Genomic DNA, 22,937 nt, shown 5'->3' with positions numbered 1-22,937 from the left:
GTGAATGGCATCTAAATCGGAGGGAAGACCTTCTTTAATCTATCCAAGAAATCTTTAATGACTGGGAGTTGGAAAAAAGAGGTTTGTGATGGACATTTCCTGTAGACAGTAAGAGCTGCCAGATAAAACTTTATGGAAGAGAACTGCAAGCCAGATTTAGCCGAGTGTAGAAGGTATGGTAGAATCACATTCTCTTGGCAAGTAGTCGGGTCCATGTTCTTAGAGGAACACCACATGCAAAATCTCTTCCATTTGAAGGTGTAAGCTGAGCGGGTGGAAGGTCGCTTAGCCTCCTTGAGGATCTCAATGCTGTCTTGTGGCAAGATCAAGTGTTCATAATACACTAACTCAGAAGCCATTCCGCCAAATTCAAGGAGGAGAGACAGGGGTGTACCATCTGCCTCTGAATTTTATTAGTAGGTCTGGCCTGCATGGCAGCTTGATATGTGGGCGCTCTGACTGTTGAAGAAGGTCTGGGAACCACCATTGCCGAGGCCACTCTGCAGCAATTAGAATCATCTTGACTTTGGAGTAGGCCAGCTTTATCAGGACTGACAGGATCAGGGGAATAAGTAAAAAAGGCATAAAGAAATGTACGTGACCAATTGATCCACAAGGCATCCTCCAGTGTCTCTGGATGGTAATATCTGGAGGAGAATTTGTGGCATTTTTTGTTTTCCACTGTGGCGAAGAGGTCAATAGAAGTGGTGCACCACAAGTGAAAGATATCTTGAACGACTTCCTCGTTCAATACCCACTCATGATTTTCATCGAGAGCTCTGCTGATAGCATCTGTTTAGAAATTCTGAACACCTGGGAGGTGAGTTGCTGTTATCCTCAGGTTCCTGGCCAAAAGTAATTTCCAAATTGTCTGGGCCTCTAGCGACAAAGCCCAGCACCTGGTGCCACCTTGTTTGTTCAGGTAGTATATGGTGCTTGTATTGTCCAACTGAACAAGAAAGTTGTTTGTGGTGAATGACGGGTGAAAGACCTTGAGCGCCAGATGAACTGCACGGGGCTTGAGGAGATTGATATGACAAGTCCACTCTTTCTGAGACCATGAGCCTTGAATCTGGAGGTGATTCATGTGGGCTTCCCATCCGAGCAATAATGCATCCGTCACAATGCTTTGAGAAGGGGCCTGTTGGTGAAACTGCATCCCTTGGAGGAGATTGGTTCGAGAACACCACTGTAGGAAACTGGGCCCTTGTTTGCAGTACCCCCCCACTTTTTGCCTGATATCTGATGCTAACTTGACTCAGTGTGTGCTGGAATCCTGCTAACCAGGCCCCCATCACATCTGTTCTTTTCCTAAAACTGTACAATTGCTCCACATTTGGCACACCCCTGGCACACAGCTAAGTCCCTTGTAAAAGGTACCACTGGTACCAATGGCCCTGTGACCAGGGAAGGTCCCCAAAGGCTGCAGCATATATTGCACCACCCTAAGGGAATCATCACCAAACCCATGCACACTGCCAGTGCAGTTTGTGTGTGTTGGGTGGAGAGAGAGCGATAAACTCGACATCGCATCCCCCTCAGGGTCCTATGCCCACCAAACACTGCCTGTGGCATAGGTAAGTCACCCCTTTAGCAGACCTTACAGTCTAAGGCAGGGTGCACTATACCACAGGTGAGGGCATAGCTGCATGAGCAATATGCCCCTACAGTGTCCAAGTCCATTCTTAGACATTGTAAGTACAGTGTGGCAATATTACGTACATGGGCTGGGAATTTGTCATCACAAACTCCACAGATCCATGATGGCTACACTGAAGATGGGAAGTTCGGTATCTAACTTCTCAGCACAATACACCCACACTGATGCTAGTGCTTGATTTATTGCAAAATGCACATCAAGGGCATCTTAGAGACACCCCCTGTATTTTACACAACCCTCTAGTATAGGGCTGACTGACCTGTGCCAGCCTGCCACTAGAAGACAGGTTTCTGACCCCATGGGGTGAGAGCCTTTGTGCTCTCTGAGGACAGGAACAAAGCCTGCTCTGGGTGGAGGTGCTTCATACCTCCCCCTGCAGGAACTGTAGCACTTAGCGGTGAGCATCAAAGGCTCAGGCCTCCTGTTACAATGCCCCATGGTAGTCCAGTTAGTGGACATGCCCGCCCCTGGACAAAGCCCCACTTTTGGCAGCAAGTTCATCGGGAAACCTAAGAAAAACAAGGAGGAGTGACAAATTCAGCTGGGTCAAACCCTAGGGTGTCCACAGCTGAAGTGACCCCCTCCCTGAAGAATCCTTCATCTTGGTTTGGAGGACAGGGACCAATTGAGTTAGGCATGTGTCCCCCCTCCCAAAAGGGAGTGAACACCGGAAGGGTGTAGTCACCCTCAGGAACAGTAGCCATTGGCTACTGCCTCTGACCCCTGTAACAACCCTAAATCCATGATTTAAAGTCCTCCCTGAATCCAGCTCACCAGATTCTTGGCAACATCACATGGAGAAAGAAGAAAGAAGAAGGACTCCTAAGCTGAAACGCCAGCAGAGAAGACTGAAGACGCAAGCTGACTTGGCCCCAGCCCAACCGGCCTGCCTCCAGTTTCAAGAGCTCTGCACAAAGAAAGCAACGCATCCTGCAGGAACAACAACCTCTGAAAAATCTCCTGAGGACTGCCTGCATCACAGAGGACCAAGAACTCCTGTGGACAGCGGCCCTGTCCAAGAAGAAACTCCATCTATGGACTCCAGAACGTCCCCGGATCCGTGAGTCCTGTCCACTCTGCACCCAACGCCCACGGCCCGTATCCAGGTGGCCCAACCGACTAGACCTGGTCCCCAGGCGATTCTGAGCAAGTGCCAACCCTGGGTTGACCACTCCTGTCCAACACAACGACTCCAGCAGCCTGAATCCTGAGGACCACCCTGACCGCACAGAACCGGACGAAGATACCCGTCACCACAAGGTACTCTGCACCTGCAACCCCTGGGTGGGGAATCTGAACTCTGGTGTAGCAACATCCAGCAGGCAGCCCTCCTCCTTGTCCAGCCCGTTGTTTTCCAGAACCGACCCCCTGGACCCAGCCTGCAGCACCTACGTGACCCCAGAGGTCCTTCTATAGGAAAGGATTGGGAGCCCGACGCTGTGTTTACACCCTGCACCCGGCCGGCCCTGGCCGCTGAGCGTGTGTGTTTGGTGCTGACCTTTGGCCCCCCCAGTGCTCCTCTAAAGCCTCCAGGTCTGCCCTCCAAAGACACGGGTACTTACCTGCAGGCAGGTCTGATTCAGAGTGCCCCAGTCTCCATAGGAGACCAGGTTAAATTTGCCTCTTCTTTGACCTCTGCACCTGGCCAGCCTCATGTTGCTGGTGGTGGGTATTCGGGATTAACTTGAACCCCAACCTGTGCACTTTCTAACCCCTGGAGAATGGAACTGTAAGTCTTGTACTACAAATTGTACTAACTTTTCTTCTCCCAGGAAATGTTTCTGAAAATTGCACTGTATCAACTTTTAAAACAGATTACTGCCATTTATTCGAAAACTGTATAATATGCTAATTCTATCCAAAGCGTGATCTGCGGAACAGAATCTAGCTACGTGCTAAATTTGGTGTCATTCCATTCAGTGGTTGGGGCTCTTGAAGTGTCTAAAGGTCCTAAGGAAAAATGAATTGGGAAAACACGTTTTGGAACCCCCCTTTTTTCTCGGCCCGCTTGACAGATCACTCCAAAACTTTCAAGTCAGAAGCTGAACTAAGCAAAGAATACGTTTTGAAAAATTGTGAAGATTCATCAAGCGGCACCAAAGTTATAGGCAAAACAAAAAACACTCTTCCTACGGAAACTAGGTCCTAACTATAACTACCTAGGCCTAGTGGAGACCGCCACTAGGTAATATATATATACACATACACACACACACACACACACACACACACACACACACACACACACACACACACACACACACACACACACACACATAGTCTCCTCTGAAATTCAAACTCCCAACCATCCATCCTCTTTTTTGATCGGCAGCTTGTGGAAAGAGGGCAAGGGAACACCCACGTACAATCCACAACAAAGTGTTTCCAACTGAATCAATACACAAGCCCAAATGCAGTGAAAAGCAGTGCTCTTTTTTCCAGCAGCAGCATAACACCCATATATCCTATCTATATATGTCTATAGGTATATAGATAGATATACCTCTAATGTTAAAAAATTACACATAAATATTAAATTAACATTATTTTATTGTAAAATATTTTTAGTTACAATTAAATCAAAGTAATCTTAAAAAAAAAATGACTTTAATTTATATTCATTTTATAAACAACTTTTGTTAACTTAATACAATAAGTTTAAACATTTTATATTAGGTTGGACTATTTTAAAATAATTAAAATAATGTTGATTTAATTTAATATATTTTAAATAATTAAATAGTTACTCAAAATTAACTTAATAGTGTTACAGCATATTTTTATTTGTTCTAAATTTAAAATAAATACATAATATTAATATAAATTAATATGTAATATAGAAATATGTTTATTTTTTCTAAGTTTAATAACCTTTTTACAGTTTCCCTATACATTACCATAAGAAGATCTCCACCTACCTCCAGAAGTAGCTCAAGAAATAACCTCATAGTAGTAAATTAGGCTGCATCCTCTGAATTGAGGGGATGGCTAAATGTAAATCTACAGTTCGTTATAGATTTTCAATAGTATATAATAACAGCCTAAAGTAGTACATTTGCTACTAAGTGTAAGAATAAATTTACAAGTGTAGATTTAATCACATGAAAGTTTAAATTTTTGATTGGGCTAACATGAATACTCAAAAGAAACTTAGACTGGCCTTTCTGTCACACAAGATTAGTAGTATGTCTTTAAAAATATGGGGCCTGATTCTAACTTTGGAGGACGGTGTTAAACCGTCCCAAAAGTGGCGGATATACCACCTACCGTATTACGAGTCCATTATATCCTATGGAACTCGTAATACGGTAGGTGGTATATCCGCCACTTTTGGGACGGTTTAACACCGTCCTCCAAAGTTAGAATCAGGCCCTTGATGTCCTGTCACCTCTAGTCCACATGCAACTCTGATCTGTCTTATTATTAAAGATGTGCTTGTGTTATTTGATGTGAAGTCAGTTCTTATTGTATTTTACATCATAAACATTCTGAATACCAAATGCCTTAGAGAGTATTAATTATCTAGCCTTTGAGCAAGTATACATAATAATTCTGTAGATGAACTTGTAAATTACAGGACCGGCGAAGCCGTTGCAGGCAAAAGACCGCCAGTAGTGGAGGTCTTTTGCCCAACATATTAGGAGTGTTCCACTGCGCCAGCGGGCAAAACAGCATTTTCGCTTGCTGGCCTGGAGGAACACTGACCACAACATTGACGCAGGCTCGTAATTGAGCTGGCGGCAATGTTGTGGTGTGTTGGGTCGCGCATTTCACTGCCCGTAATTTGGGCAGTGAAATGCTCAATGGGGCTGTGCATGGGGGCCCCTGCACTGCCCATGCCAAGTGCAGGGGCCCCCACGGCCCCCCCGACACCTCATTCCACCAGCCTTTCCATGGCGGTGTTTACCGCCGTGGAAAGGCTGGCGAATGGGGAATGGTAATCCCCAGGGCAGAGCTGTTTGCAGCACTGCCCTGGCAGATTACAACCAGCAGGCTGCAGGCTGGCTGCAGCCTGAAGGGGTCAGCGGTTTGACCATGGTGGCTCCGCCATGGTCATAATGGGGCAGTCGGACCACCCTGTCTGTGGGGGTCTGACCGGCATCGCCAGGCTGGCGGTCTTAAGTCCACCAGCCTCGTCATGAGGCCCTTTGTGTTTGTGAGGGAAACAAATACATTGATGAAACCTACAGTGTGGGTTTATATCCCCATAACTAAGAATATTTTGGGATTTGTGTGAAGGGTTACGTAATCAAAAATGTCAGATAGCTTGGGAAACGAGAAAATATGCGAAGGAAACAAATGAAGGGTTGAGTGTAGATAAAACCACATTCTGAAAGTTGAAAGCAAAATACCAGGCAGATTGAAGGAGACAAAAGTGAAGTTACCAGAAGTGTCCAATGTCTAGTAAAGAACCGCACTGCATAAATTCTGCCAATTGGTGAATGGGCCGATAGTTGGAAAATGCATACACCATAATGCATGAATGGAGGCAGGCACATGGGAATCTCATATTCCGCAATGTATGGCAACACAGAAATTAGGGAAGATGGCGAAAGTCAGCTCGCAAAAGCAAAATCATGGGAGCACCATAAGGCACAACTAGTTACGGTATGGAATGGCAAACTGTTGAAGCAGGACAAAAAGGAGATGCCCGCTATGTAGCAGCAAAGAAATGAACCTTTAGTGGTTGACACATAACTAAAAACTACTAAAGAAACTGAAGCTAGAAGGGGCTGGGGACCCGAATGGTCTCATCAATGCTCTTTTCAAAGGAGATGTAACCTATTGGGCCTACTACTTTGTACCGCTTTTCAATGACATCCTTTGTACTAACCACATTCCTGAGTCATGGAAGGGTAACATCTTTCAAACAGCCTATAAGAGAGGAAACCCAACAAACTACAGGCTTATCGCATTTATTCATGTAGAAGTCAAGCTCCAAGTAACATGCCTACTCCAGGATTTACAATCGTGGGCAGAAGAAAACAGACGGATTCCACGAATAGAAACAGGGTTCAGAGCAGGCACGGGCACATTAAGAAACTTAACTGCACTTAGCCTCCTGGTAGAGAAGGCCAAGCAATGAAAATCACGTCTGTTTGATTGCTTCATAGATCTTAAGCCTGCCTTTGATCGAGTTCATTGAGGTAATCTATGGGCAAAACTGGACAAATGAGGGGGTGCGGAGAAAGCTGTTGAGGGCTATAGTAGCACTACATAAAGGAACCTGGGCACAAGTCAAAATAGGAGACAGCAGCAGAGTCACAAACAAAATAGCCACAAAGAACGGCCACAAAGTCTCAAGCAGGGATGTGTTTTGGCACCAACTCTGTTTAATTTATATTTGGCAGATCTTATAGGAGCCCTATCACCGGATAACAGTCACCAATTCTGGCTTCAGAGAAAGTAAGGTGTCTGCAACATGCTGATGACATTGTATTATTGAGCCAGTCACCAATAAGCCTGCAACGTAGCATGAATGGCCTGAAAAAGAATATGGACGACCTGAATAAAAGAAAAGTGGTCCAGCTGGTGGATTCCAAATTCAAGTCATATACCTGTTTTTTAGAAGAAGGTTAAAAAGTTGAGATGGTCACTACATATAAATATATATGCGTAAATTTGGAACACCAAAAGACTGGCAAACAACATCTTTTAATTGCTACTCAAGCAAAAGCACAGTCGTTACGGTTTGGCTTTAAACTAATAAAGAAGAAACTGAGCTGTCCATCTCTAAGTCAGCTCCTGACAGTAATGTCCACCTGGTTAATGCCAATGGTGACCTATGGCATGGAAATCATGCGGGGATGCCAAATTGTCACTATTTACAGGATTCAAACGAAATCAGATCTTCAGAGTAACAACGCTTTCATTAAACTATGCTGGAGGACGCGTGCTTCTGAGAGGGATTCCATCAACAACTTTGCTGGCTAGAGACTAAAAAAAAAACAATTTAGTAACATAAAAGGCTCAAGGGGAGAATACTTAAGCCTAGCCATCAAGGAATTAGGTATGCAAGATGCTTGGGCCGCTAGCATGGAAAACAAGCATTTAACCAGGCAACAAATGTCTTGGTTTGGAATTTATCCCAGGCAGCAGATTAAAATACCTTGGTGCAAAAAAGGCATGCCTGAACCGTGATTAATTTTTACTCCAAACTGAGACCCCAAGGAGTATCTCTCAATGCACCTTTCCCAGCCGTTAAAACATCAGTTAATGTTATTCCGCTTTGGTCTCATTCTAGCTTGGATAATCCAGCCTTAACACCAAAACTGCATATTTTGCGTATAAACAGGAGTCACTAACACATATTTGCTGCCTACGTCCAGTGCCTTTGGAGCAAAGGAAAAAACGATTGAAACCAACATTGGTAAGCCTGCAAATATGTTCTTCCAGACAAGCAGTAATCAGTTAGCTAAGTAGCTCCTCAATTCCTTTAGTTTGTAAGAAGGTGAAGTTTCTAAACCAGCGCTTAAAAGAACTTGACAAGGGAGGGAGCAACGTGAAACGTATCTAGAAGTAACCTCCAAAATGAGGCAGCATGAAGTAGTATGGGCTGTGAGTGGAGTGTTTACAGGTTCACAATGGGCACAAGCAGTTTATCTGCAAGTGGAGTAGGAGCAAGACCTGTCCAATCTGTGGGAGGTGGACTAATAAGAAGCAATTGTTGGTGAAGGAGTAGGTCACACGTTTTTATATAGGCACATGCACTTTTCCTGAGGCCAGAGAAATGCACAGCAAAGGACATAATAAAAATGAGGATGGCTGTGCTGTGGTTAAAGAAAGTGCGGGAGAATAATACCTTGTACATTTTTTCACAAATGTTTTAGAGCTGGTTTTATATTTTGTTAGAGAACCAATATGTAATGGTTTTGATGCAAATAAAAATTTGACTTGACTATCTTACCTGTTGTGTATATTTTTATTTAAATAGTGTTTTCTACATTTTTGTACTTTTTAAGGTCTACTGTTACTTGAAAAGTTTTTATGATTTTGATTTCATCTAAATAAACGACTGATTGTTGATACAAACAAGCAAGTGTGCATGCTAAATTTCTAGAACTACTAAATTATTACCTGGCGTGGAATCTTTGAGGACTTTTAATTTCATTTTCGCCGAGGAATTCTGCAGCGACTGAAATAGGAATGAATAAAATATTGTTAATGACTGACTGACAATTGTAGTGAACAGATCTAGCTGACAGGGATATCAGATGGAAACACTGGAAAACAGACCCATGTAAAGAGTGAAATAAATAGGTAAATACGTTTTCACTTCACGTGTATAAGCTGCCTGTCTTCATTGCCCTTAGATTTCTGAGATGTCTTGCTACAGGTTAGGAGACAAAGGGCCTGATTTAGAACTCGGCCGATGGGTTACTCCGTCCCAACGGCGACGGATATCCCGTCTGCCAAAATCTAAATCCCATTATATTCTATGAAATTTAGATTTCGGCCGATGGTATATCCGTCACCGTTGTGACGGAGTAACCGGTCCGCGGAGTTATAAATCAGGACCTAAATATCCTGTGCATCAAAGACACAAAATGTGCTGGCTATTTGTGCCTGCAAGCACCACCAGGAGGCTTCTCCCACTTGCTCACCCACAGTGTTTGTATAATGAGTGAAGAGTAGCCTTCTATTGGCTCAGCAAATGAACTTAGAGCGAACATGGTGCTAAAAGACAATGAGATTGCCTTAGCTTTTAATGTGCTAATTTGGAGAGAGTCAGAAACAAAGATTAGCCATTCTATACAGGTTTTGGAAACCAGGATCCATCAAATGGGCAACTGAGCCTAGGACTGATTGCATATCATTGGTGCTCTTTAAGCTCATGCCTTACAGGAAACTAAAAGCATACTAAGGAGGCATCTTTTTACTGGTCAAATCTTGAGATGATAAAATACACACGAAGCATCTGAACAACAGTTGTGAGTAAAGAAGGAAAATCAAATTTCCAAATACGGAATGATGACAGACCCTTAGCAAGAAATAAGGGGTTGGGGTACATTATTACTTTGTCATCATATAAAAACATATAGGAATCGCAATAGGTCCATCACCTAGTGACCCGAACTTTGTGAAGTAACCACAAGTCGATGCTGATTTAAGTAAATCAATAAAGAATGTGAAGGTCCCAACTAAAACTCCCAATGTTGAGCTTCAGATCACTTTAAGGCAAGACACATTACTGTGCGCTGGTGATTAGGGAACAATTTTGGCATCTCCATTTGATCCAGTACATCTCACATCTCATTTTCTCACATCCACACTTTTTAGTGGCTCATACTTGGAAAAGGATGAATGCTCCTTTCCATCAACAGGTATGGCTTAGATTTTACTCTGGGTCTCCCTTAAAGTACAGGGAGCCAGCTCAAGTCTGGGGGTGTACATCCTCTCCAAGATTTGTTTTGCTGGACACTGTGCTAAAGAGAACTGCCAAGTGATCTTCTTTTTCCCTTTCTTATTGGTAGACCTAAAATTCAAACTAGCTATCCTGACTGGCTAAGGGTTATCATAAAGTAACTCCCTCCAACAATTATTTTACATATTTTGTTATGCACTGGCTAAGATGGAAGAAGTGCTGACTTAACACAGGTAAGGCTGCAATGTTTGGTTAGGTTTTTTGCTAATGACATTGAGAGGAGCAGCTGTTGAAAGCTCCGAAGCAGGACATTTGCCTTTGCTCAAAGGAGCTCCTAGAATAAAATACTGGGCTGGATTCTGGGAAATGAGGAATATACATTTAATTTGGAAAGGAACAGTGCTTTTTTCCAAAAGTGCAGAAGAAAAAAAGAGAACTCTGTCACATCTCTGTAATCAACTTAAGCATGTTAACCTCTGTAAGGACCATAAAGGCCCTGGAGGTCAGGTCAAGACTAAGGACTACATGCTCCAGGGGAGAGGAGTTCTCCCCTTTATCCGATATATTCACCATCATGTTATGAAAAACATTATGAAAAAATGCCCTAAGAGATGGTCCCATCTGGGTCATGTTTCTTTTATGTCAAAATCTGGGTGAGTGGCAGAATCACCCTTTTTGCCACCCAAGAGGGAAAAAAACACAATTTCCAATTTAGCCAGCATTATAGGGAATGGTCCATTTGGCTGAATGTGTTATTCTTGAAAACCATAAACAACCTATAGCTTCATCACCAATGACAAGATATCACTACTCACTCTAATAAATACATGCATATACAGTGGAGGACGGTAGCGGTAGTACAGCACCGTTATACAATTCAGTTAGGAAACACAAAATTATTAGGAAATAGGACAGGATGCGCAAGAAGGAATAGGTGCTTACCTGTAATCCTAGTTCTCCTCTGGGGAATTATAATTGCCGTAAGCAATTAAATGACCCGTCCCCATTCGCAAGATCCTGGAGTAGCTTTTTAAAGCATATAGAAAGCATTTATATACACTTTTATTTTGAAAAGGCAATTTTATTAAAGAAAGGAAATAGTCTAGAATTGCATATGAAAGGCTGTATTGGCCTATGTCAGCTAAATACATTAAAAAATAAACACATTTTAAATAGAAACAATATTGCTAGACTAACCAAGGAAATTCTTCCACAAAAGATTTTTTTAAATGAAGGTTGAGAGAAATTAGGGATAAGGTAGCCCAATAAGCTGTAGGCTGTAGCCTGAATGGAAACATTAGTGACTTTGGGCCAGATGTTCAAAGGGATTTTGTGATCACAAATCTTCTAATTCAGTAAAAACAGGGTTTGCAATCGCAAAACAAAGTTTACATATATACAAAGCCCATTATAAAAATTCCACAAGAGACACCTAAAAGTAAATAATCAAGAAATCAATTCAAAATTCTCAAACTTAATTATATTAGTTAAAAAAATATAATTCTCATTAATAGTAAACCAATGTTTGTATAATTATCAACATGTAACAAATATCTGAATCAGACTTATTATTTGTTGAGTACCATTATCAAACCACGGTTTGCTATATCATCAACATGCAATGGCTATTTGAATCACCTTTATCAATTGTCTTAGAGTACCATTACATGTTATGAATTAGATTACGAATGTAACAATATTCTATATACATTATGAAATGAACAAACAAAAAACACAGCCAACATGCTTTAGGGCACCTGTCCATTTTCAAGGCAACTAGTCACAGAAGGCAGCACTATTTAATTAAAAAATGGTCAGTCATAAGTATTCAATAGGTTTTCAGGCAACAGGTTATCTGCACTATGCTTAGTATGAAGGAAGTTCCTGCGGTCAAATCTGATACAAATTTTATTTTCTTGGGAAAGGCTATGCTCTGTATCCCCACACAAGAGTAGTCCTACATCTAAAAAGAACAGATAGCCCTTAATGCACAGATCAAACATCCAATTTCTACCAAAGTGATCAATTGACTCAAAATATGTTCTTAACAATAGTTGTATCAGACGTTATACACATTACAATTACAGCTTCAATACATTTGCAAACCCATAAGGTATAAAGCAATGGTAGCTGTACAATATTATACACATCCCAATTTCAGTGAGCAACAGCAACCTCAAAGTACTCAAAGAATAATGATAAATGGAACTCAAATATTTGGTACATGTTGATGATTACACAAACATTGGGGTGTTGCTTCAAAATACCGATTTGGTAAGGGGTGCATTAATGGTTTGCAAATGAAATTCTGATTACAAACCATTGATAGTTTAAAACTCCCAATTTTGGAGGGGGGTGAGAAACTGATTCACAAAGGGGGAGGACTTCATTGGGCCCTGCCTCAGGGAATTAGGATAGCAACTTCGGAGGGAGTAAGCAGTGCTCCAGGGTACCACTGTCTATGGTCGATAGTTTTTTTAAAAAGCCACATTTCTTTCAATCTGCTTTACTTTATGGAAATTGTGCTGCTTTAAAAAATAAAAAAAATCAATTTTAAATTGCAATGACATGTATAGTGGGCTGCTGTTCCTTGCAGGCCGCCATCCTTGTCACTGCAACACAGTGGATCAGAAATTGTGACCTGCCTAATGACTATTACTTTGAGGATAGTTCTGAGATCCCTGTGATTAATTATTCTATAAACCGACTTACTGCTATACAGGTTGGTTCACAAAAGAATATAATACATTTTAAATATCATTAATATTATTTATATGGAAAAATCGGTGTGCAGCTTACAACAACTTTTTGCAACACATATGCAAGTACGTTGGGCCAGTAGCTTCTACTTAAAATGAGTCCCTTTTTAAAAGTATAAAGCCAAAAGTTGTCCAAAATGTCCTAAAACATTTCTGTTCTCAGATAAATTGGCTTTTACAAAACAAAAGCATATATACATTTTTATGTTTTGTTAAACGTGCTTCGGGATCCCACTCCTGGGTCAGGTAATTCAATGCTTATGATTAATAATCAAGATCCTCTGGAGGAGAATTGCTGTTCCACAGGGAAATGGTTAAGTAATTCATTTCTTTTTATCTCATGAGAATGTCATCTGTCCTGAACAAATGTTTTGCTCAACTCCTGAATCTATCATGGGAGAAAACTTCCTGTCTCTAGGTAAAAAAATATGGTAATAAAGAACGAGTTACTTACCTTCGGTAACGACTTTTCTGGTGGATACATTAGCTACCTGTGGATTCCTCACCTAATGAATACTCCCATTGCGCCAGCATTAGACGGAAATCTTCTTCCTAGCTTCTGCACGTCGATGAGGACGTCACATTTGCCCACGCGACGCCGTCTGACGTCATACAGGCAATAAGAGGTCCTCGCCGACGTGCCGACATCAGTACCAACATTTTTTACGTGCCTGAGAATAATAATCCATTGAGATGAAAGAACAATAGCAATATTTAATGACATTGCAAACAACACATCATTGTGAGAAGTCGGTCTACTAATTTAACTTTCTTTTTTTTTTAAACAAGTAAATAAATATATAAACTATATATAAAATATATATATATATATATATATATATATATATATACATACACATATATACATATACACATATATACATAACCTATACCAATCCTCAAAACCAAGAGGAGCACACTCAAGAATTACTTGGTCAGACCAAACAGGCAACGGGGAGGCGGGTGGGACCGTGAGGAATCCACAGGTAGCTAATGTATCCACCAGAAAAGACGTTACCGAAGGTAAGTAACTCGTTCTTCTGATGGATACAACTACCTGTGGATTCCTCACCTAATGAATAGAGTCCCAAAGCAGTACCGCACTCGGTGGTGGGTGCCTGAATGGTCAAACCAAGAAATCCTGCAGCACTGGCCGTGCAAAATGGCCGTCCCTTCTGACCTCAGAGTCCAAACAGTAATGTTTCGCAAAAGTGTGAAGGGACGACCAAGTTGCGGCCTTGCAGATGTCGACCACAGGAACACCTCTGGCCAAGGCCGAAGTGGCCGATTTAGCTCTGGTGGAATGAGCTCTAATACCATCAGGAGGATCCTTCTTTGCTATAGAGTAACACATTTTAATGCAAAGAACAACCCACCTGGAGAGAGTTCTCTTGTGGACCGCCTTTCCTCTCCTCTTTCCCACGTAACCGATGAAAAGCTGATCCTCCAGCCTGAAATCCTTTGTCCTGTCTATGTAAAAGCTTAGCGCCCTCTTTGGGTCCAAGCGGGGTAGTCTCTCTTCTTCCTTTGAAGGATGAGGCGGAGGATAAAACGTGGACAGAGTAATTGTCTGGGCCAAATGAAAGGGTGAAACAACCTTCGGAAGGAAAGCAGACTTGGTCCTCAACACCACCTTATCCCCATAAATAGTTGTATAAGGGGGTTTCACCGATAAAGCCTGCAACTCACTCACTCTCCTTGCAGAAGTTATAGCAACCAGGAAAACTGTTTTAAGAACTAACAATCTTAAGGGGCAAGAATGCACATGCTAAAAAGGGGACCCCATAAGGAAAGTTAGGACCAAGGACAAATCCCATTGAGGCATAACAAAAGGATTTGGAGCAAATTTATTCAAAAGGCCCTTCAAGAATCTAAGTACTATAGGGGATTTAAATAACGAAGGCTGGTCTGGAAGACAAATGAAGGCTGACAAAGCAGACAAGTAACCCTTAACAGTAGCCACTGCACAACCCCTCTGTGCTAAAGACAAAGCAAAAGATAAAACGTCTGACAAATGAGCACGTAAGGGATCAATCTGTCTCTCTCCACACCATACCACAAATTTAGACCACCTATTAGCGTAGATAGATTTAGTGGAGTGTCGCCTGGCCGCTAAGATAACATCCACTACATCAGGCGGGAGAGAAAAGGAACTCAGGTTGCCCCGCTCAATCTCCAGGCATGAAGGTGCAGACTCTGGAGGTTGGGGTGTAAAACCTGCCCCTGCGATTGCGAGAGGAGGTCTGCCCTGAGAGGGAGACGGAGCGGAGGGCACAGTGAGAGTTGGAGAAGGTCGGAACACCACACCCTCCTTGGCCAATCCGGAGCAATTGAGATTACCTGGGCCCGGTCTTGGCGAATCTTCCTCAACACTCGAGGAATCAAGGGTATGGGGGAAACGCGTAAAGCAACTGGTCGCACCAGGTTCTTTGAAACGCGTCCCCCAACGCTCCTTGCACCGGATACTGGAGGCTGCAGAATAACGGGCAGTGCGAGTTCTCCCGGGTGGCAAACAGATCTATCCGAGGAAACCCCCACATCTGGAAGATTAAACAGACTTGATCTGGATGGAGACGTCACGCGTGGTCGGCCGAGAAATGGCGACTGAGATTGTCCGCACGTACATTCAAGACTCCGGCCAGATGATTTGCTACCAAGCAAATCTGATGGTCCTTTGCCCAGGACCATAGTCGAAGAGCTTCTCTGCAGAGAAGGTACGACCCCACTCCTCCCTGTTTGTTTATATACCACATCGCGGTAGTATTGTCCGTCAGGACCTGAACCGACTGACCGCGAAGGGATGGGAGGAAGACCTTGAGAGCCAGCCGTACAGCCCGTAACTCTAACAGATTGATATGAAACATCTGTTCCTCTGGAGACCAAAGCCCTTTGATCTCCAGGTCCCCCAGATGAGCTCCCCACCCTAGAGTGGAAGCATCCGTTATGACCGTGGTCACTGGTGGAGGCTGCGTGAACGGCCTTCCCTGGGAAAGATTGTCGTCCGCAATCCACCACTTCAAATCCGTGGCAGCGTCTCTGGAGACCTTGACAGAACCTTCGATATCTCCGTTGTGTTGAGACCACTGCCTTCGGAGGCACCACTGAAGAGCCCTCATGTGCCAGCGAGCATGCGTGACCAACAGTATGCAGGAGGCAAACAGACCGAGCAGACGTAGGACCCTGAGGACTGGAATGACCGCTCCACTTTGAAACATTGGAACCAACGCCTGAATGTCTTGCATCCGCTGAGGCGGAGGAAAGGCTCAATTCAATGTTGTATCCAGTACTGCCCCTATGAACAGGAGGCGCTGAGAGGGCTCTAGGTGAGATTTGGGCACGTTCACCGAAAAGCCCAAGTCGAACAACAACTGGGTTGTCGACTGCAGATGATGCGACACAAGCTCCGGGGACTTGGCTTTGATCAACCAGTCGTCCAGGTAAGGGAATACCGCTATCCCCCTCCTTCTGAGCTCTGCCGCAACCACCGACATCACCTTCGTGAAGACTCGAGGTGTTGAAGTAAGACCAAACGGGAGGACCGCAAACTGATAGTGCTGCGACCCTACCACAAACCGGAGATACTTCCTGTGCGACTTGAGTATCGGGATATGAAAATAAGCATCCTGCAAGTCGACAGACACCATCCAATCTCCCTTGTTCAACGCCAAAAGCACCTGAGCTAGGGTCAGCATCTTGAACTTTTCCTGTTTGAGGAACCAATTCAAAATCCTCAGGTCAGGGTTGGTCTCAACCGACCATCCTTCTTGGGAATCAGGAAGTACCTTGAATAACAACCTTGACCCTTTTCCTGCTCTGGAACCAACTCCACCGCGACCTTTAAAAGGAGGACTTGAACCTCCTGTTCTAGCAACAGGAGGTGTTTTTCTGAACAATAAGATGGGCGGGGCGAGATGGGGGGCAGAAACTCCCGAAAGGGAAGGGTGTAGCCTTTTCTCACAATGCTGGTAACCCAAACGTCTGATGTGATGACCTCCCACTTGTGAAGAAAATACAGTAACCTTCTCCCTACAGGAGAGGAGTGAGTGGGAATTGGTGGAAGCCTAAGGCTGCTTCCCCTGCTGCACCCCTCCAGAGGAAGAGGAAGAAGCGGAGTGCTGCTGAGAGGCTCCTCTGGTACGGACCCTACCCCTCCCTCTAAAAGATCTATAGGAGAGAGAAGAGGTAGGCTGCTGGAATTTCCCCCGAAAGGAGGAGGAGGATGAGCCACGACCAAATCCTCGAAACCTCCTAAAAAATCTGGAGGAGGCAGAAGAAGTGGCTTGCAATCCTAACGACTTGGCCGTGGCCCTGCTCTCCTTAAACCTCTCCAAGGCCGAATCTGCCTTGGCACCAAAGAGCTTGTCCCCATCAAAAGGGAGGTCCAGCAGGGTTGACTGCACATCTGATGAAAACCCTGAGTTACGAAGCCAAGCCTGCCTTCTCGTAACTACTGCAGTGCCCATCGCTCTAGCCACAGAGTCAGTTGTATCCAACCCAGATTGGATAATCTGGGTTGCAGCAGCTTGAGCGTCCGACACGAGATTCAACAGCCCTTGAGGAACCTCTGTATGCGTAGATGTAATTTCGTCCATCAGAGCATAAATGTACCTCCCTAAAATACATGTAGCATTGGTGGACTTTAATGCCATGCTACATGACAAGAACACCTTTTTGGATTGCATGTCCATCTTCTTGGAGTCTCTATCCGATGGCACAGATGGAAAAGACCCAGGCGCAGACCTTGCCGAGCAGGAAGCCTGGACCACCAAGCTTTCAGGCGTTGGGTGTCTGGTAAGAAAGCCAGGGTCAGCCGGTGCAGCCCGATACCTCCTGGCCACAGACCTATTGACAGCCGAAGAAGACACCGGCTTCTTCCAGACCTCCTTCAGAGGTTCCAGCAGCGCCTCGTTGAACGGCAAGAGAGGTTCTGCTGATGTAGAGGCCAGATGCAACACCTCTGTCAGCAGATTCTGCTTCGCCTCAGTCACCGGCAAAGGCAGTTCCAAGAAGTTAGCTGCCTTCCTTATAACAGCATGAAAAGTGGCCGCCTCTTCCGTATACTCCCCCAGAGATTACAAGTCCCACTCAGGGGAAGTATCAAGGCCACTAGCCGTGTCCAGCCAATGAAGACCCTCACAAGAGTCCTCAATCTCTCCTTCCTCCAGGTTCTGCCAATACTCCTTTTCTTCCAGGAGACGGAGAGCACGTCTCCTCGAGTGCAGCCTCTCCTCAATCCTCGGCGTCGACATGGCGTCAGCAGATGTCGAAGAACGACACCGATCTCCGGATCCGTCCGACGTCGGGTCAACAGGCGCCACAGGTAGCTTTGGCGCCAAACCAGGAGTCGGAAGGAGAGAAGACTGCTTCGGAGTCGCAGAAGGCCTAGACGGCGTCACTGGCCGAAACACCGAAGCCGCTGGAGTCGAAACTTCCGGAGCCGAAGTCTCTGGAGCCACCGGAGCCGACACCGGCGCCGAGCCCACGTTCCCCAGGGGGAGAAAGGGCATAAAGGGTGCTGGTCGCAGCGGAGCCGGAGCACCCATGTTAAAAGCAAAAGGACCGGAAGGCCCAGCCGGTGCACCACCTGGAGCCATCTGCTGAAAGATGGAAAACATTGCATTTAAAAATGCGGTATTATCGGCTCCAGGGGCCGGAAAAGCCGGATACTGGGGTGCCTGGATCGAGGGCGACACCGACGCCGGCCTCGACGTCTGCAACGTCGGAGAGAACATTTGAGGCTGTGGAACCTCAAATACGGAAGGCGGTTGGCCCGAAGTCGGTGAGGCTGGAGAAGGCAACGGCGTCGACAGACGGGGAGTGACTGACCTCCCAAGTCTTCCGACGCCGAGTTGATGGCGACCTCGACCGAGACCTCTCTTTACTCGACCGACGCCGTGATTCTCGACGGCGCCGGGAGTCCCGATGACGCAGATGAGACTTCGGTGACGAGGATTTTCGATGGTGTCTCTTCTCCTTTTTCTTCGACTTCGCCATAAAAAGCTTGGCCTCACGCTCCTTCAGGGCCTTCGGATTCATATGCGGACATGAATCACACCTGCCAACATCATGATAGGAACTTAGACACCACAAACAGTCAGAATGTGGGTCCGTTACTGACATTTTGCCCCCACACTCACGACAGGGCTTAAAACCGGACTTTCTCTGAGACATAGTAACCTCAGAGAAAAAAACACAGCCAAAAAACACACTGTAACTGTCGAACAGCAACAGTAGCTCCCTCGAAGATAACCGTTTCGAATGGCACGGAAAAAAGGGAACTGATGTCGGCACGTCGGCGAGGACCTCTCATTGCCTGTATGACGTCAGACGGCGTCGCGTGGGCAAATGTGACGTCCTCGTCGACGTGCAGAAGCTAGGAAGAAGATTTCTGTTGAATGCTGGCGCAATGGGAGTATTCATTAGGTGAGGAATCCACAGGTAGTTGTATCCATCAGAATGATCTGGTATTATTCCTACAACGAAGATGTGAAAAATATGCAATTGTTTTCAGCACATAAAATTAATGAACTTATGATAAACTTGGACTGGGAAATTATGTAACTGGTCCACATCCTGATCCTTTGACTATCATTTAATTTTCCCTTCACGGTGGGCTTCCTACCTGCACACTACTTCATATTCAGACCCTTTTCTCTAATGATTATGTGCATAGAGGTATGATCAATGACAACAATGCTGGTAACTCAGACCATTTGTGTCTATGAAATAACCCCGTAGAATACATTGCACCCACAGAGTCCCACACAGTTAACCCCGAGCTTTGAGTTGATACTACTTCTGATTCTGAAGAATGCCCACTTCACCGTGCCATCTCATGCTTCTGCAACCAGTGGCCAGGGCTTGGCTAGAAACTATAAATATTGTTTAAGGGTCCTTTCCACTGGTGGCTGTCTAACATCTCTGCCCCTGGCTGGCCCAGTGATGAAGCCTCTTAAACTGGGACCACCCTCCTTTCACAAAAACCTAAAAGGGACCATTTGTGTATCACTTAGGCCTCATCCTACTTTCACTGAGACAGAACTTGGTCACACCTCTAAATCTGGGCATAACCTTCTCCAAGACTTATTTTCCACACTCCAATGTTGTTCACACCCAAAGTAAAAAAGTGCAGAGAGTTTGGAAGAGTCCAAGATCCGTGGTTAGGTCACAACCATTGTGTCTAAGGATGTCATGGCTGGAGCAAGAAACACTAACCATGTGTCATCTCCCCCTCTAGTGAACATACAGCAATAGGCTTTCTGGAAAGAAGCCTTTAAGTGTCAAAATGGATGCAATAAACTACAATCTCTAGATTGTTCAAGAGGAGATATCTAAAGTTCCTAAATAGACCTCTCACTGGAACAAAGACTATCAAACCACAATGACGTGTTTGCCACAGTGGAGCAGGAGTGGCCACATGGAACTATGTACTGATGGTCTCATTCGCCAGCCGATTCTAGTGAGAGAGAAATTGGAACATGTCTTGTCAACATCGGTCAGTGGGTCAGCAGCCCCGAATGGACTCTGCTCCTCAACTGGTGATTATACAGATCCTTCACCTCTGAGATTAGAAACATTTTCTTTATCACTAGACACGTGTGGGGGTTCTGATTCATGCTGCCTATTGGCTGCTACTGCTCTGATCTATTGCACTGTCCTCTGATTCTGACACAACTACTCCCAGAGCTGGCTTCCCTCTGTAGTATGAGCTTTGGGCACCTTCTCAAGAGAAGATGCAACACACAAGTAATTTACAGACAAGTTTGTACTGTTTCTTTGGTCACAGCACAATGGTTGTTGGGATCAGTAGTTTGTTTGGTTGTGTTGAGGCTGTAGTCACCAAAATAAAACTTAGCGACTTTTCCACAGGGCATGGCACCAGTTACACATATAGAAAACCACGTGTAATTCTAAATAGAGCATGTCTATCCACACTGTACTGTTATGATCTACTATACATGAGGCTACTCGATCTAATACGATTACATTTCTATGTTGGGTAAATTCCTGTCCATGAATGGGAGTGTTATCAACCTGATTAAAAGACACTTGCCACAATTAGGATTTGCACAGTACTGGCAAAGTGGTAAACCATCACTTGGTACCACATTGTAACACCTGTCATTACTGTGCAATTACTAGTTTATCCCCATGGAATAGAAAATAACAGTGGAGATCGGGTTTTATCACCCACATTTACTGCCAACTCTGAGCAGGTGGTAAATATGAGTAGGGGACCATTTCAGAGCTGGCGGAGGAGGTAGGATAGTAGAGAAAGTAAGGCTGGGCAGGGGAGGCTATAGTCTGGTACACGTATTATTATAGTGTCTACTTGTGCCATTGCAGAAGGTACTGCAGGGTCAGGAAAATAGGTCCAGACTTCAAATATACTCTGTTACTAAGGTGAATATAACGGCTGGCCTATCCAGATGGTAAGATCGGGTCAGTTGCGCTCACACCCACTAAACCGATGCTGCAAAAATGGCCCATGTATGATAGAATTCTAATCCCTTCAACTCATAATTGTGACAACTGTGTACTTTAATAAGTTATGTAGAAAAAAAAACAAATTTTAAAATTTTGGAAGAAACACTCTTGACCAAGGATGAATATGCCAACTTGGTGTGACCTGCCAATAGTATGGGTGGATGTCATTTTTAATGTACAATATACTTCCCCTGCATTAAGAATTGTACTATAAGGGTTCTTCACCATAAAGAAGATGAGCAAGATAGACAGGTGTCAGACAAGAGGTACCTCAACAGTTAACCAACAAAGATTTTCAGTGTACATGGGTTTTTATTGGCATATAAGTCAAATATCAAACCATAACAATTTGGGGACAGAACCAATCATGGTCTCATGCTTCCTCAAAGACCATGAAACAATAACCCCCCCCCCCACTCACACTACCACCCCCAATACGCACTCAGTTCCTTTGTTGTGCTTGACGGCTCCTTTAAGTTTTCTGAAAAAGAGACACTGCATCACAATTACAAGACCGAGTCTGAAGATCAGAGTCCCTGGGGAACAGGTCTATTGCAACCCTCTGACAGTTTTGAATAGTAGCTCTCCAGCTTGGGGTCGTCTAGTATTTTAAGAACTCTAAACCTCTTAGGGCAATAAAGTTTTCTAAGTTCCTGCCCAAAGAATTCCAACATTTGCCCCCATTGCTTAGCATAATGTTTCTACCTGCCTTGACCTATCTTCTAAAATGTTTCCCCCTCCTGGATCCACCATAAGCATTTAGTCCATTTATTTTCTGACAGGGGTATCTGCAGGCCCAAGCATGAAAGAATTGTGTGCAGTAGAAAGTTGGATATGAGCTGACCCTTCACGCCATGAAGCAGTAAAATCTCCTCAACCTGTCAGCCCACATTACCACCAACGAGCATCGAGCTAATACCAAGGCCATTATTTTTTTCATTTGTGGTAAACACTTAGGGGGTCATTCTGACCCTGGCGGTCTCCGACCGCCAGGGCCACGAACGACTGAAGCACCGCCAACAGGCTGGCGGTGCTTCATTGCCCATTCCGACGGCGGCTGTAAAGCCGCGGTCGGAAAAACGGGTCCAGCGGTTTCCCGCCGGATTAGCCCCGGCTGGGCGAATCCTCCATGGCGGCGCTGCAAGCAGCACCGCCATGGGGATTCCGACCCCCTTCCCGCCAGCCTGTTTCTGGCAGTGAAGGATGCTGGGAACGGGTGTCCTGGGGCCCCCTAACAGGGCCCCAGTATGCTTTTCACTGTCTGCTTAGCAGACAGTGAAAAGCGCGACGGGTGCAACTGCACCCGTCGCACACCTGCAACACCGCCGGCTCCATTCGGAGCTGGCTTCAGTGTTGCAGGCCCTTTCCCGCTGGGCCGGCGGGCGCCCGCCGGCCCAGCGGGAAAGTCAGAATGGCCCCCGCGGTCTTCTGACCGCGGAGCGGCCAATTGGGCCTGCCAAACTCAGAATGACCCCCTAAGTCCCAAAAAGGCAGCATCAGGTGGCTGGACTAGAGATTATGAGGCAGGATTCCTTCTAGACAACACCCCCTCCAAAATTCCTCTCCACCCAGGTGACATGTCCGTTCCAGCCATGACTGGGTATAGTGCTATATATATATAATTGCTTCCCCACCTTCTGGGTAAGTGACATAATGTTCAGTACGA

General features: G+C 44.8%; 1 protein-coding gene across 2 annotated transcripts in view; it reads right to left on the bottom strand.

Annotated features, from left to right (window-relative positions):
- The window catches only part of ZBBX (zinc finger B-box domain containing), a 440,192-nt gene that overhangs the window by 360,063 nt on the left and 57,192 nt on the right, over positions 1-22,937 (bottom strand). For both annotated transcript variants that reach the window (XM_069213223.1, XM_069213224.1), the window contains exon 5: positions 8,738-8,795. In XM_069213223.1, coding sequence (XP_069069324.1) covers positions 8,738-8,795 — 58 coding nt within the window. The remainder of the gene's footprint in view (positions 1-8,737; positions 8,796-22,937) is intronic.

Source organism: Pleurodeles waltl, chromosome 11, assembly GCF_031143425.1.
Source record: "Pleurodeles waltl isolate 20211129_DDA chromosome 11, aPleWal1.hap1.20221129, whole genome shotgun sequence".
Lineage (NCBI taxonomy): Eukaryota > Metazoa > Chordata > Amphibia > Caudata > Salamandridae > Pleurodeles > Pleurodeles waltl.
Note: the sequence above shows the minus strand (reverse complement) of the source record. Positions and strands in the feature narration are given on the sequence as shown.